The 17,321-nt window shown below is 42.0% G+C and overlaps 1 protein-coding gene across 1 annotated transcript in view; it reads left to right on the top strand.

Moving 5' to 3' along the window:
• The window catches only part of LOC131930741 (uncharacterized), a gene marked incomplete at its 5' end in the record, with an annotated part of 34,665 nt that extends 17,596 nt beyond the window's left edge, over positions 1 to 17,069 (top strand). Inside the window, 7 exon segments of the mRNA XM_059287341.1 lie at positions 10,320 to 10,469; positions 12,065 to 12,546; positions 14,752 to 14,829; positions 14,950 to 15,013; positions 15,369 to 15,558; positions 16,208 to 16,300; positions 17,058 to 17,069. Of these exon segments, the coding sequence (XP_059143324.1) occupies positions 10,320 to 10,469; positions 12,065 to 12,546; positions 14,752 to 14,829; positions 14,950 to 15,013; positions 15,369 to 15,541 (947 nt within the window).
• Positions 17,070 to 17,321: the final 252 nt, after the last annotated feature.

Genomic DNA, 17,321 nt, shown 5'->3' with positions numbered 1-17,321 from the left:
ACGGGTGACTACGCAGTAATACCCTGTCATTCAGTTTGAGTGGCGGGTCCTTTGTCTGTATCGGCGGTTCCCTTCGCCGAGATTCATGTTCTAGTCTTTCCTGTACTACCCTGTACATTTCTCTAATTCTTCTCATATGTTCATTCACATATTCCAGTGCGGTGTATGAGCCAGTCATACTCTCCCTTTTTCCTAGGAACAAATCAAGAGGGAGTCGAGCCTCTCGTCCGAACAGCAACATGTATGGCGAAAAGCCGGTTGTGGCATGTGGTGTGCAGTTGTATAGATATACCAACTCTGGGAGAAAATCAGGCCAACGTTTTTTTTGTTCAGGTTCTAGCGTACGCAGCAAATCATGCATGCTGCGGTTGAACCGTTCACACTGTCCGTTTCCTTTCGGATTAAATGTGGTTGTTCTAGATTTGTTAATCCCGTAGTGGCTGCACAGTTGGTTAATTACTTCTGACTCGAAAGCCCTTCCTTGGTCAGAATGTAATTGTCTTGGTATGCCATATTTGATGAACCAATGTTCTATTAAGACCTTTGCCACTGTTTTGGCAGTCTGATCTCGCGTGGGCACCGCCACCGTCCATTTGGTGAATACATCAGTCATTACCAACACATGTTCCGTCCCATCCGATGATTGCTCCAACGACGTAAAATCCATAGCCACAATCTCTAGTGGTTTTGTCGCTAGTAGGTGTCCTGATGGCTGTCTCAATTTGACAACTGGCATTTTCGCATGCTGACACCTCACACAAGCCTCACAATGGCGTTTGACCTCCATTTCCATATTGGGCCAGTAACACCTCCGTCGTAATATTTTGTGGGTTCTGTCCTGACCCTGGTGTCCTGCCCTGTCATGTGCCAACCTTAGCACTTCTTCTCGTAATTGTCCAGGCACCACCACCTGGTGTATTGTCCCATCAATTTGGTCGTGAATTCTCCGCATGAGAACACCATCCTCTATACTGAGACGGTCCCACTGACTCAGTATTTTCTTTGTTTCTCGACCAAATTGTTCTCTTTCCCTTCTTCCTGGGAATTTTTGTTCCTGGACGTATTTCAATAGCGGTTGTAAGCCACTATCCGTTCTCTGGGCATCTCTTATCTTTTGGTGATTAAGGCAATTAAAATCACTATTGTCCATATGTCCGGGTTCCGTGGATATGTGCTCCACCCCGGTCTGCCCGTTCTGCAACACTTGTACCCCATGAGGGATATCTGTTGACGCTCTGACCTCACATATTCCTGTCAGTGTTTCTTCCTCATCACCCGGTCTCTCGTAAGGATTCCTTGATAAGGCGTCCGCATTGCCATTGGACCGCCCCGGGCGATACTTTATCTCTAGGTCAAAGAGTGCCAATTCTGCTGCCCATCGCTGTTCGATGGATCCCAACTTTGCTGTCTTTAGGTGGCTCAAGGGGTTATTGTCAGTGTATACCACACATTTAGCACCTAATAGATAGTCCCTGAATTTCTCAGTCACAGCCCATTTTAATGTCAAAAGTTCTAGTTTCATGGCGCTGTAATTTGTCATGTTCTTCTCTGATTCCTTCAGAGCTCGACTGGCATACGCAATAACCCTGAAACCTTGCTTTTGTTGTTGTGATAGCACAGCTCCCAGACCTTTAGAGCTGGCGTCAATTTCTAGCCGAAATGGTTTGTCAAAGTCTGCGTATCCCAATATCGGCGCCTCTGTCAAAGCCTTTTTCAAGAGCTTAAACGAGTTCAGGCATTCATCAGTCCATAATTCACCTATCCGTTGTGTTTTACCTTTCTTTTTCTCCTTACTGTGTTTCTTTGTCATTTTGTTTACCAAGTCATGCAATGGTGCGGCAATTTTTGCAAAACCCGGCACAAATTTTCTATAATAGGAAGCAAAACCCAAGAATGACCTGACCTCTACCGTAGTTGTTGGTTGTTTCCATTCTTTAACAGCTGCAATTTTATCTGGGTCAGTGGCGATGCCATCCGACGAAATCACGTAACCCAAAAAATGTACCGATTTCAAACCAAAGCAGCATTTGTCTGGGTTCAGCTTTACTCCTATCTCCCTAAGACGGAGAAACACTTGTTCTAATCTTTTTAGATGGTCCTCCCAAGTTTTTGAGTAAACTAGAATATCATCCAAATACACCAACATTATTTGAAATAGAAAGTCACTCATAGCACTCTGCATTACTCGCTGGAATGTAGCAGGTGCATTAGTTAGACCAAACGGCATACGGGTCCACTCGTACAGTCCCAGTGGAGAAATAAATGCAGTTTTATGTTGATCGTTGGGGTGCATGGCCACTTGGTGGTAGCCACTAGCCAAATCCAAGGTAGAAAAAAATCTTGCTCCTCCCAACGCATCAAGACATTCATCAATACGAGGCAAGGGGAATGCATCCCTTCTTGTGATATTGTTCAATTTCCGGTAATCACAACACAGTCTTATCTCCCCTGACTTCTTTTTTACCACTACTATCGGTGCCGCATACGGGCTCGTACTGGTTGTAATAATTCCCTTTTTTTAGTAGGTCATTCAGGTGTGCTTTCACCGCAGAGTAGTGACTTGGTGGCAATCTTCGATAAGGTTGCGCCACCGGCTTGTCTTGTAGTAAGGGTATCTGGTGTTTTATTACTTCCGTGTACCCCAAATCACCCTCATACGAGGCAAATATATCACTGTATTTCTTCAGCAATTCATTTAGTTTTGGGTCCTCAGTTTCCGGGAATGTATATGATCGGCCATCTTCTTTCTTCACCTCGGCCGTCACATTGACCGACCTAATTGTTACTTCATTACTGCTGGTATTGCTCAGTTCGATGCACTGTGCCGACCTTTGTACCTCGACGTTCTGTGGTACTCCTACCAGAGTGTTAGGCGGTATAAAAATTTCTTCATCCAAAACATTTGCTACCAACCCTTGAACTAGTCCGTTTTCCGCTGATGTGTATGTCCGCAGTAACACGACGCCTGCCCTCAGTGCGGCGCCACATGGTTCTATCATCACATCACCATTCACACTTCTATCACCAATTTGTAATGTGATTGCCTTGACCGTGTTTGCCGGGACTGCTGTCCTTCCTCTGGTCTTGGCAAACCTGGCCAACTTGGATCCCCGACCTGGTGTGGTCGATCCGACAATATTTGTAAGAAATTCTGGCAACTGGCCAAGAATATTCATGCCCAACAGGCAAGGTATATTTGACACATTTGTCTCTAGGTTGTGTTTCGTAACGAACACCCCAACCTGCTTCAACCTATGTCCTGCCACCACGACATCCGCCAGAAAATAACCACAGTATGGAATGGTTAGTCCATTAGCTGCCGTCAGGCGCATGCATGTGTCAGACCTCAACCTATGGTCTTTTCCTTTCATCCATTTGGTGTAAAAATTTTCCGTGATTGTCGTCACCTGGGAGCCTGTATCCACAATTGCCTTCACCGCGATGTCCCCAATCGTAATCACCATTTCGGGACAGACTCCCATCATTTTGCTTCTTGGGCCATAACCTCGCCCCTCTGTAGCTTGGCCCTGCCTTACAGAGGACGACCGTTTCCCTGGCAGTACCGTGCCATATGTCCGGGTTGTGAACAAGACAAACAAATTGGTCTACCGTCTGCCGTCCATTGGCGTGATGGCTTGGCAGGACGCGGCCGTCCAACCCGTCCCTGTTTTGTCCCGTTCTTTTCCTGATTCTCAGCTGTTGACCTGCTTTCCAACCACTTCAAGCGTTGGTCAACCTTCTCTAGGTGGGCCAACAGTTGAGCCATCATGGTCTCCATCGTGTCGGCCCCTGTGGGTGGGGATTGTCTCTGTTCAGGCACAGAGACTTTGTCCACCGAACAGTTCGATTGGTCCTCATCCTCGGACCTGCGGATCGCTGAGTTCCTGACCTGAAGGAAGGTCAACTGCTGGTCTCTGTGGACCTCCTCTTTCAACTCTCTTCTTAAGATCGGGGTTGCTAGCCCCTCGATGAAATGGTCCCTCAGTAGGCGTACATCAATGTCCGGTGATTTGCCCTTTACCAAATCAAAGGCCCTGTTCATCCTGTGTGAGTACTCCATCACACTCTCCGCCATTCTCTGCTTTAAGCCCACGAATCCCGATAGCAGTTGCACTCCCGACCGTCTCTCCCCAAAGGTCTCCATAATCAGATCCAGCACCTTATCTGGATCTGATTGGACGGTCCTATCGTGGCACTTAACCTCTGCCCTAACCGTTTCACCTATACTGCCCATCAGCAGTCTTAATCTTTCCTCTGGTGACATATGTCTCGAGGCCCAGGCCGCTTTGACCTCTTCACTGAACCTGTTGGTTAAAGTTGGGTCTCCGTCCCCGTAAAATTTGTTAATATGGGACTCTCTGGGTAGGACCACTATATGGGTCTGCTTCTCGTCCAGAGTAGACATTTTCTTCCTTAAGTACTAAAAAAAAGAGTTCTTTCTTACCGTGTGTGTATGAAAAATTTTTCCTCGTTCCTCAATTTTCACAGTTCCTGAATGTCCGAATTCACACACACACTAAACACAGTTATGCACAAGGTTGACTATAGGTGCCTTAAACGGCAAGTCTAGTTGAATTCATCCTGATCGCAGCGCCAATTGTGACGAGCGAACATTTATCCTGCCGACAACGCCAATTGTAACGAGCCAACAGTTACCATGCTCGCAACGCCACATGTAATGAGACCTAATTGCCTGTAGTGCCACGTGTTAACGAGTTTAACCACTCATTCTAGACAACATTGACCACAGTATAGATACTCAAGATGCAGGTTCGCTATTGATCCTTTATTACATGAATCAAGAAATGCTTCATAATAACACAATAAATCAACAGGAATGCTTCTCAATAATAGTCTGAATCAACTGACCCCTAACAGTCCTTCACTAGGCTTTATATAACTGAATCCACATGTCTATAATCCTCCTTAACACAATACGGCTAACCCGTTCTATAACCGACTTGACATAGTCACACAGACTGACTGATCTAAGCGAGCGATGAAGATGGAAGAGAGCTCGCTGAAACGGGAAGAGAGAGAACGAGTCCTGCCGTGCCCTCCTATTTATGCCTTGTATCCGTACTCGTCCCCGTACTTGTATTCCTCCGTAATCGATACTTGTACTCGATCTCCGACCACCAGTTGCGTAGTTCAAACGTACAGACCGTAAAATAACATCTGCGTCCTATCCATCAAAGTTGACAGGCCGTCTGAATACCGTTTCCCAAAATAGCACGCGCCGGCTTTGAGGTTGTTATCAGCCCGACCCAATAAGCCACCTGTTATCGGTTGCATCAGACCAACACTGTGTCTCGGCTTCTCGTTCGTTATCATTTGTAACTGGTAGTTAGGCCTACCCCAGTTACATATATATATATATATATATATATAATATGCACACAAGCCGTCCCGGCCAGACCCTGGACTGGCCTGTGTGAAAAACCTATATGTAAAAGACGTTGACTTGTGTGTTTATTAAGCAGTACACATACCCGGCATTGCTCGGGCTTTGGAAATATATTACTTTTCCAATGCAAATATTGACGTTTGAGAAAATAACACATAACCCTAAACCTAACTCAACTCTAAACTTAACCCTAACCGCAACCAACCACAACCAAAACTAAAATACAAACGCAAACGTAAGACAAACGCAAACACAAACGCAAACACCAAAATAGCGCAAACAAAACGCAATAGTAACGCAAACACAAACGCAAACGCTAACACAAAAACACACATGAAAACGCGAGGGCAAACACAATGGCAAACACAAACGCAAACAACGTAAATGGAAACATAAACGTAAACATAGAGGACATTTAGGAACGGCCTCCAACCTCTTATTAATAAAAATATATTTGTTGTTAAAAAGTACATTCAGTGAATAAATAAACAAAAGGTAGTTTTTAAAATACCTATGTTTTACCTACCACATCAATTAAGATTTTAGTACAAAATTAACACTAAAAATTATTACACAATGGCCGTCAAGTCGAGATTACTACTATATTATTATGCATGTCTTCTTCAAAAATACAAAGGCACATTTCATTTATATATATATATATATATATATATATATATACATCAATTTTTGAAGAACATTTACACTTATGCGTTAGCTCCATGGCTATATTTAGCCTCGATGTTTGATCATGTGACCCCTGTTGTTGAGATGGGGCCGATTGTCCCCCCGCCTTTGATGGGAGCACGGAACTGTGAAAAAGTATAACTGCGTGTTTTCACACAGATCGCCGCCTCCACGGGGCAATGTTTATCCTCGGCTGGCAGAAATATTTGTCTAGGGTTAGGTTTACCCCCAGTTTGAGCTGGCTTGATCCAACCGTGCATTAAATTTTAATTAGCTTAGTAATGTAATACCCTGGCTTTGTTAGAAAGGTGGGGGGGGGTTCACTTGTTATAGCGAGTTTTTTTTTTTATAATGACAACAACAGTTGCTATCATTCTTCCACGCGGTTGTCATCTCCCATGGGTTGTCATCTCAACCCATGCCAACCCATGGTTGGTAAGGGGTTGGTCCACCTCATCGCCATCATTTAAAGAAGTTATACGCACCAGAGAGCAACTTGTTTTGAAACAACAACGTTCCACTTGAATAAAAAAAAACACATTATCTGGATCAGTGTGTGCGATCATTAATCAGTCTGATGGTTCGCTGTGTACGGCCACTGGTCTGCTCAATGGTTCGCTGTGTACGGCCACTGGTCTGTTCAATGGTCGTTGTGTATGGTCAATGGTCTGTTCAATGGTCGTTGTGTATGATCAATGGTCTGTCACTCACAGTGCACCATTAAGGTGGTCATCTAGGGGTGTATCCATCACCGGAAGCGACATGTTAAATGTACTCATTTAACGGAAATGGTGCGTAAAAAGAATCCAAAAATGATTGTCTGACGGAGACCATTGGTCGAAACGTAATTCCCCCTCCCCCCTACAGGTGCAGTTGTTTATTTCAGCTTTTGCTGTGACTAAATAGAAATGTTTCTTTAGATAGTATACGTCATCTCACCCTTTGATATCAAGCGGATCCTATAGCAGAGGAAGAAGAGTTCGTCTGACGGATATATAATTTGATAAATCGTGTAGCCCAGTTGCCCCAAAAACACGCCAGACCGGTCATAGAAATGGGCAGATCACGTGGTGGTCAGCTGACTTGCCTGGAATAAAATTCAGGTATCAACCGACAACATGCACTCATACTGAAAACAAATTCACAAAACATTTGGTCCAGTGTATCCTACCAAATGGGCCATTTGGGCTAAAACGTCAAGAAAGTGTAATATAATGTGTAACATTTGAAATAAACCCACACCTGCTTAATGTGCCCTTAATCTCATCTCATAGACCAATAAACCACATTCTGCCATTAATTTCATGATCCAAAAACCCCAATGTGCCATTCTGTATCGAAACCCCCACGTATGCCCACTGTGCCCTTCAGGACCGAAACCCCCACGTATGCCCACTGTGCCCTTAAGGACCGAACCCCCCCCCACGTATGCCCACTATGCCCTTAAGGAACGAACCCCCCCCCCCACGTATGCCCCCTGTGCCCTTAAGGACCGAAACCCCCACGTATGCCCACTGTGCCCTTAAGGACCGAACCCCCCCACGTATGCCCACTATGCCCTTAAGGACCGAAACCCCCACGTATGCCCACTGTGCCCTTAAGGACCGACCCCCCCCACGTATGCCCACTGTGCCCTTAAGGACCGAACCCCCCCCCCACGTATGCCCACTGTGCCCTTAAGGACCGAACCCCCCACGTATGCCCACTGTGCCCTTAAGGACCGAACCCCCCACGTATGCCCACTGTGCCTTTAATATCTCGTACCAAAAAAAAACCTCCACCCCCACCATCATGGACCAAGAAACCCCACCTTTTGATGATCTCCCCAGTGGTAAAAAAGCCACCTTTCTCCCACCAAACTATGCTACTGATGGCCTCTTTAGTATCGGCAGACGTGGGTTCGCGCCACCCGCGGTACGGGAGCGATAAAGTCACGTGTCAGGACGATGGCGCCTCGGATTTCTTCCCGAACAATGTAATCTCCCCTTGCGCCTTGTGGGGGAGCCCGTGGTTACCGGGTGGCGTCCCTTGAATCAACCCTCTCCCCCCCCCCCCCATGTCGATTTACTTCCCCTTTTGTCTGCTCACTAGTCAAGGGGAGATCAGCGAACTTCCCGCGTTCTATTATCTCCCCTTCTTTTAACGTTTTGTGTGGCGCGGCCGAGCAGGTCTATTAAATTGACATAAAATTGACTCCACGCATAAAAATGTAAGAAACCTAGTTAAATAGCTACACAAGAGACGGTTTTCTAATTACGTTTAAGGCGTAAACAGGTTTATATACTACCGTAGCTATTTAAAAAATTTGCTTTAATATGCGAACACTAAAAAAAAAAAAAATACGGAAAAAATATTAACTTTTAATATACTTCGCTAGACGGTTCATTGCCCCATTTTGATGTTATGGTGAAAGTGTAATCGACGGGCTTTGAGTTTACAGTACATCCTTCTTGATCCGGTTGTCTCCCATGACAAAATCTATTACGGTCGGAAAACAAATTACAAATCGTGTGTACTAAGTCTACAACTACAACTGTAGCCTATAGGGGATAACTAGTGTGTGTCTGTGTGTGTGTGTGAATGTAATGTATATGGGGATAACTGGTGTGTGTGTGTGTGTGAGAGTGAATGTAATGTGTAAGGGGATAACTGGTGTGTGTGTTTGTGTGAATGTATTGTATAAGGGGATAACTGGTGTGTGTGTGTGTATTTGTGTGTGAATGTAACTGCGGGTAAGTTGTATAGCTCGCCTTGTTGCTGTTAACTGTATTCGTTTGGAAGTTAAAACTAAACATGATGTTGTCTGCCTTCATGTGCGTCGATAGGGAGGGAGGGGGTGGGGGTTGATCTCCTCCCTGGGGAAAGCTTTGGCCCTGTGGATATGCGAGCTACATGCATGGGGGGTCTGGCGAGAGTCGTTCAGGTGGGGGGCATATATTTCGGAGGGGTTAGGGGGTGGAGACGGTAGAAATGGGGACACAGGTATTGTTTCAGCATATTTGAGGATACGAACCCACGCCTTTACCGGGTGATCTATGGGCAGGGATTTTGGGATAGATGTGGGGTAGGGTCTTGTGATGGGTTACCGGGTGATCTATGGGAAGGGACTTTATACGTTGGGTTAGATGTGGGTTATGGGTCATGTGATGGGTCACATGACAGGTAACATGATGGGTCAATGATGACGTAACACGACGGGTAATTGATGACCCACCCAGTGGGTCACACAGCTAAATACCGCATGATTTTTATTTAGCTAAATTTGTTAGGATGGGATTGCGAACAATGTTCCATCTCAGCTGCGCGGTTGCGCGGCCGTGCAGTAGTTTTAAGCTGCCGTGCAGTGATTTTGTAAAGTAAATATATCCTTGTATAAGACTTTTAGAACAGCGCGCACAGAAAATACATTTTGCACACTAACTTTTCCCCCTTAGAGGGAATATTGATTGCGAAGTATTCAGGTGCCCGTTTCATCAACCTGTTTTAACAATCACATGTTTCTCTATAATGCCCGAGCAATCACATGTTTTCTTTTAATACCCAAACAATGACATGTATCTCTACAATCACATGTTTCTCTACAATGACATGTTTCTCTACAATCACATGTTTCTCTACAATGACATGTTTCTCTACAATGACATGTTTCTCTACAATGACATGTTTCTCTACAATGACATGTTTCTCTACAATGACATGTTTCTCTACAATTCTATGTTTCTCTACAATGACATGTTTCACTACAATTCTATGTTTCTCTACAATGACATCTACAATGACATGTTTCTCTACAATGACATGTTTCTCTACAATGACATGTTTCTCTACAATGACATCTACAATGACATGTATCTCTACAATGACATGTTTCTCTACAATGACGTGTTTCTCTAAAATGACATCTACAATGACATGTATCTCTACAATGACATGTTTCTCTACAATGACATGTTTTCTCTACAATGACATGTTTCTATACAATAACATGTATCTCTACAATGACATGTTTCTCTACAATGACATGTTTCTCTACAATGACATGTTTCTCTACCATGACATGTTTCTCTACAATGACATGTTTCTCTACAATGACATCTACAATGACATGTTTCTCTACAATGACATGTTTCTCTACAATGACATGTTTCACTACATTGACATCTACAATGACATGTATCTCTACAATGACATGTTTCTCTACAATGACATGTTTTCTCTTATCCAGGCTGGGACCAATGGGGTCAGTGGTCAGCTTGCACGTCCGAGTGTGGAGGGGGGCGCCAGACCAGGTCACGTGAGTGTCGCCAGAGCAACGTCAGCGAGTGTGTCGGGGTGGGCTCGGAGGAAAAAACGTGCAACCTTTTCTCTTGTCATGGTAAGGTATAAACTGTATTTGTGTGTATGGTGGTGGGGAGAGGGGGATACAAGCCCGTCAGTTGGGTCTGTGTGTGTGTGGGGGGGGGGGGGAATCGTAGGAAAAAACTTGCAACCTTTTCTCTTGTCATGGTGTGTGTGGGGGTGGGGGGATAACAGGTTGTCAATTGGGGGAGGGGGGACCACTAGACAATTAGTTGTGTGAGTGTGTGTGGCGGGAGAATTCACGACCATCAGAAGTGTGGGGGAGGGGAAGGGGGAGGGGGGGGGGTACGACAAGACCATCAGTAGCTTGTGTGTGTGTGTGGGGGGGGGGGGGGTAGATACAATATACAAGACCAAGAATAACATAACTTAAAGCCAAAATAAATAAAGGAAAAACAAACCCTTCAATACTAGGAATTTCCACTAGAAATACATATTGTCTTTTCTTTAAAGTTCTTTTCTATAACGTTAAACCCTTTCTACTTGTTTTAAAAAAAAAATGTAAGAGGTGTTGTTTTTCCCTCTCCCCCTTGTTAGAATGATTGACACAATGACAAGCCTAACTCCCTGGGCAATTTACCAAATTTCCCCCAACTTTATCTGGCCACGCATCATGACAAATCAGCTTGCCCTGGTCGTTTACCTTCAGCTCTGCTTGTACCTCTCGCCCCACCACCCACAAGATTGTGAAAAAGTCGTGTGGGTTTGTTTTTTTTTTTTGTTCTTTTCTTTTTTTTTCGTTTAGTATTTTATTCTAATATTGTACTTCTTTGTTTTCTTATAAAAAGAATTAAAAAATCAGAATTATGATTCACTATTTGGCTTTAAAGCTAAAAATATGAGCCTCCATAGGGTTGTCCGTAAACAATGTCACACTCCACGGGGAAGGGGTGGTTGTACTTTTGTGACGATAAGTGATGATATGGGGGGGGGGGGGGGGGGGTGTTCAGGAAGTGTGGTTACACACTATTACATTTTTAACAAGTTATGTTAGGAACAGATTTTTAGTTTTAGCCGTTATTTCGCGTTGTTAAAAGACTTGTTTTGAAAAATAAAATAAAAGATTTTTAATAAAAAAATAAGCTATTTTGAGGGGCAAATTTTGACTGGCTTTTTGTGACCATGTGTGTGACGATGCGGGAATAGAGGGGAGGGGGGGGGGGTTGTATCAAATCGTTTGATAAAGATTATGGATGACCCAAAATAAGAGCACAATTTCTTTTAGATCACAAGAAGCCCCCCCCCCCCTTTTAGTCCCGAAGAAAAATGTCTGAAAGAAACACTGCTAAAAATGTCATGTTCTTTATTATGTCAAATACTTTACTGATTTCCCCCCTCGTGTATCTTTGTTAATCTATAAATCTTTCAAATATTTTTTTTTTCAACATTTACGTTATTCAGATATTAGTCCAATTAGCTGGATTCGATTTTAAATAGACCCTCAACGTGATTACCCCCCTCCCCCTCTCTTAACATCCATCCCACTTCATACATTGAACTCACTAACCAATGATTAAGAAAACGGCTAACTGGAATCATCCGCGCGTCTCAGTTTTGTCTTACACCCGTCACAACACCAACCCTCATGGCGTCCTTTGTTTACCTTCCCAGAAAGCCGAGATCTCCTGACCTACATGGGCGTGCGGGACTTCCCGTTGGGCGTGTCCCGAAGCTCCAACCGCTCTTCCGGCTACGTCATCACCCAGCAGGCCAAGCTCTCGGTGCCGCTGTCCCGGGTCTTCGCCAACCTCCCGCGGAAGTTCTCCCTGCTCATGCGCGTCAGGCTGCCCAGCAAAAGAACCAAGGGCTACTTCTTCGTCATCAGCGACAGCCAAGGCAAGCAACAGCTGGCCGTGTACCTGGGGAAGCGGCTCAAGTTCCAGTACCTGGGCAACAACTACGGCTTCCGGGTGGACATTCTGGAGAACACCTGGCACAGCATCGCCGTGAGCGTCAATGAGAACTTCGTGACGCTGTACGCAGACTGTGACACGGTTATCAGAAGGAGGCTGAGAGGCCAGGCGGAGTTTCTGGGACCAGATCTTGTCATGTCGATTGGTCCGTACTACTCGCAGTATGGCAGCCCGTTTGAAGTAAGACATTCCGTTTAAATAATAGGCTTATATAAGTACATTAACAAGATGTTTATATGATGTTTCAAAGATTAATTAATAGGGTTTCATTTAAGTACATTAAAAGAACGTTTATATGATGTTTCAAAGTTTAAATAACAGGCTTATATAAGTACATTAAAAAAGGACGTTTATATGATGTTTCAAAGTTTAAATAATAGGGTGCCATTTAAGTACATTAAAACAAAGTCCGTTGAAATAATAGGTGTCATTTAAGTACATTAAAACAAAGTCCGTTGAAATAATAAGGTGTCGTTTAAGTACATTAAAACAAAGTCCGTTGAAATAATAGGGTGTCATTTAAGTACATTAAAACAAAGTCCGTTGAAATAATAGGGTGTCATTTAAGTACATTAAAACAAAGACCGTTGAAATAATAGGGTGTCATTTAAGTACATTAAAACAAAGTCCGTTGAAATAATAGGGTGTAATTTAATTAAAGTAAAAGAAATTCCGTTTAAATAATAGAGTGTCATTTAAGTACATTAAAAGAAAGTCCTTATGATGTTTCAAAGTTTAAATAAAAGGGTGTCATTGACAGAGGCGTAGAGAAGGGGGGGGGGGGTGGCGGGAGGTACATATGTCCCCGTGCGCCGACCTTAGGGGGGCGCCAAAATGGGTTTGAAAAACAAACTAAAGTCTCATTTTAGCTGTATTTTTGCATTATAAATATTAAAAATATAAGGGGGGGGGGGAGGGTGCAAAGTGAAAGTTTTAAGGGAGCGGGTGCAAATTGATAATTGGAGGGTTGCTCCCGAGGGGGGGGGGTGCCAAATTGACAGTTTGTCTCCGTGCGCCGGGATGGGTCGCTACGCCTCTGAAGTAAATAAAGTAAATAAAAAATGTGATATTTAAAAAATATAAAGAAGATTATTTGAATTATACCGAAAATATTATGAAGTCATTACAATAAAGTATACACAAAATATACACAAAATATCGTCATGAAAATTAATATAAAGAATATCCATAAAAAAATTGAGTAACATAAAAATAAAATTAAGAGGAAACCCTATTGCCCAATAATTTACAAAGCTGTACGTCATTAAAGTTTAATAAAAAAAAAAGAAGCCCGTTTGAAGTAAATGGCGAAAAGCCGTCGTTAAAATTAAATAAAAAGTATTAACCATTCGCCCAACAGCCATAAGAATACAACAAATGCTAATATCAGGAGTCTTCATACGTGGTTATGGTTGGTTTACGTTCTAAAACGTTACTGCTGTCAGTGCGTTATTGGGTGGGTACATCTATTTGTGAGTAACACATTTTGTAGAGGCTACTAATTAACTAATTATAGTTTCATGGCACCAGTGAAACTGTAGATTGCAAGAAAAAAAAATAATTCAAGAATATTCTATGTACTAAATAGATGTAGGCCTACCTAAAGGAGTCGTCGATTAATGACTGAAAGCTATTTTGACAATTGTTTTTTTTCTCACCCCCCCCCCCACTATCACATATCACATAGAGCCAGGCAACCCCTTCTCCCTCCCCCTTAAAACTACCCACAAAATTCCATCAATTCTCCTAAAATAATCACAAATCCACTGTTAATTTAAATGTTTAAAACAAATTTAAATCGGTAAAAAAGAAATCACCCCCAATCCTTCAATAAACATAGATATTCAAGTCGCCCTCCCCCCGGGCTATGTTATTTCGTTCATAATGAAGCCTCGTACCATAACACTTCCCAATTTTGTCTGACTCAAAACATTTAACCAATAATATTTTCAAGAGTACAAATGTAATAATTTATTCACACAAAAGGCTATCCCAATGCTTTTAAATATAGGGCTCAAATTCAATATAGGGGCCCTTGAAAATATAGGGGTCCATTAAAATATTGGGTCGCTTAAAAATATAGGGGCCCATTAAAATATTGGGTCACTTAAAAATATATGGGCCTCGTGCTTGCAGCCCTCTCAACCCCCACCCTAACACGCTCTTCGTTAATATTTGATACCCCTGAGAGCAGCATCCCGTTGCCTAGCAACCAACCGTTTCGTTACTCGCTGTCATCAAGTTACAGAGCCACGTTGAGCCGGGGTGGGGGTGGAGGAGGTACAACAACTAAAATAAAAATTCCCCTTATGTTGTCAATTTGTATGTTCGCGTTTTTGCCTTATTCTTTTTTTTAACTAAGATAAAAATTGTGAAATATTTTAGGGTGAGGTGGAACAGCTAGTAATCAGCTCTGAGCCGCTGGTGGCAAGTCAGCAATGCGGTCTTGTAGTGCTGAGCCCTGTAAGTTCTTTATCTAATTTGGTCGGATATTTTTATTCGTACCTGGTATGTTTTGATTTTGGAAAAACAAATCGGGAAACAATATTTTTGGGTATGTTAATACAATTTTATTCTCGTTAGAACTCATTCAACGGAACATCAGAAGTGACCTCGGCATACAATAACACTACTGTACCCGCTGATGGTAAGTTTTTTTATCTCTAAATAGCCTAGATTCAATTTTAAGAACTAGAAGAAATATTTTTTAAAATTTAAAATTAAAAAGGTAGAGATTTTTCTACGTCTAGCGAGTATGCAAGCGCTGAACCTTGCAAGGGAAATAACTGATATAAAAACAAATAATTAAAGACTTTGTGTTTACCTCCCTTGGTCTTTATGAAACCTAATACAATTTTGAAAAAAATTATATTAAGCCTATACTTTTCAAAGCCTTGTTTCTCTATTTATCTGTTAATGAAAATACTTATTTTAAAAAGTGTTTCTTGATAAATAATAATACTTGGTAGTTGTGACATACAAACTACTACATCGACTTGCAGTTACCAGTTACGCCCATTTGGCTTGCAGTGTATGGATCCGAGTGGTCAGCCTGGTCCCCATGCAGCACAACCTGCGGACAAGGGCAGCAGATCAGGGCACTGTACTGCCACCCCGCCACGGCGCAGAGTTGTGTCCCAGGTGCCCCACTGCCTACCCAAACAAGACCATGTAACTTGGGAAACTGCCAAGGTGCTTGACCAAAAAAAAAAATTGTGTTCATGTTTCCATCAAGCATCATTTCATAAAATGTATGATCATGCTTTTAGATCAAAATGTAAATGAAACATTTTTTATGACTGCATGTGGCACCCTTGAAGTCATGTTTTTCATCCAATCAAAAATGTTTGGTTGTGTAGCATCTAACATTTTCATTGACTAATCATTTCATGAGTTTTATTAATAAATTTTATTAATTATCTTATTAATACTGATTTCATATCCACATTTTTGTATGGCTGGAAACGTCAGTGAATAAAAATCAGAACATAATATAATATCATAATAGGGCTGGTAAGTAGGTCACCAACCAGTTCTACGGCTCAATAAATCCTGCATGAGCCGTAGAACTGGTTGGTGAACTTCTTACCAGCCCTATATACTTTAATATTAAATGCTTAGTGCTAGGTTTAATTATAATTAAGGCTTGGTTGTTGACTTACTGTTACTTTCAGCCTTTAACTATTAGGATAAGCAATGCATATTACTAAACAAGCTATATGAATACATGGGTATGAGTAACCAACAAATAATTTAAATTCATCTTGTTTGGCATGTAAACATTTTAATTGTACTATCTTTTAAAACAACCCACTCAATATAACTTTTTAAAATTATTCAGAGTGCTCTCATCCTTGCCAAAATGGTGGCATTTGTTTATCTGGCAACATTTGTCTATGTAAACATGGATATACAGGATTTAGCTGCCAAAACAGTGAGTAACTATTGTGGATTTTGTTTTAGTAGTTATTTAGGATGATTGGGTATACCAATATCCGATTTTTCAGACTCTTCTGAAAATAGGTGTTAGGTTGTTAGGGGTCATCCTTAAATGACGTCACACTTTTTTTTTGACAAATTTTACCTTCCTCCTTTCCCATCCTTCACACAGTGACACAACAAACCAGCCCCCCCCCCCCCCCCACCCCCCTCCCCCTAAAATGACATCACACCTCAGCCTATAGTATAGCCTTCCTCAAAATTGCTGTTGAATTTTTTTAAACATTGATTTTGTTTCTATAATATTGACTGAGCACAGTCCACATAGGCAATTATAATCAATTTCTTTGTATTACAATTTATTTAAAAAAATTTCAAATGCAAAATAACGGCTCTTTTTTTTTTTTTTCTTAATGCATCACACATGATCACAAAATTACAGAGGCCCCCCCCCCCCCCCTCCCTCCTACAAGTATTTTATCATGTTAGAAACTTTTGAAATTATGTCCCCTTTTTAGGTAGATTTTTACTGTATACACAAATAGCTTTTAAAATATGTAAAAATCTTGTTTAACTAAATTATTGTGTTTTTTCTACAACCTGCAAGCTTTCTTTTTTAAAAGTATTTTAGGATCCCACAATTATGTTGTTTAATTATTTTATATACCTGAAACCTATGATTATATATTTTATGTGTAAATATGTTTAATGAATGTAAATAATAAAATAAAAAATGGTCCATATATTATCAGAGGTGTGTGAGCCAACCTGTCTAAATGGAGGATACTGTAGCAGAGATGGAAACTGTCAGTGTCCCCTCAACTACACAGGAGCCTACTGTCAGAATGGTGAGTCCACTTAGAATTAAATTTATTCCTTTCACTTAAAATTTGTTAATATTCTAGTTGCTAAAGTGTTACTTTTTATTTTTAAAGCTGTCTGTGCTCCGCCATGCCAAAATGGAGGCTCCTGTGTTTTTCCTGGGTTTTGTAATTGCCAATGTGGATTTTTTGGAC

Source organism: Physella acuta, unplaced genomic scaffold (genome assembly GCF_028476545.2).
Source record: "Physella acuta isolate Inbredline_101_S28 unplaced genomic scaffold, ASM2847654v3 ptg001834l, whole genome shotgun sequence".
In the NCBI taxonomy this organism is placed as follows: domain Eukaryota; kingdom Metazoa; phylum Mollusca; class Gastropoda; family Physidae; genus Physella; species Physella acuta.
Note: the sequence above shows the minus strand (reverse complement) of the source record. Positions and strands in the feature narration are given on the sequence as shown.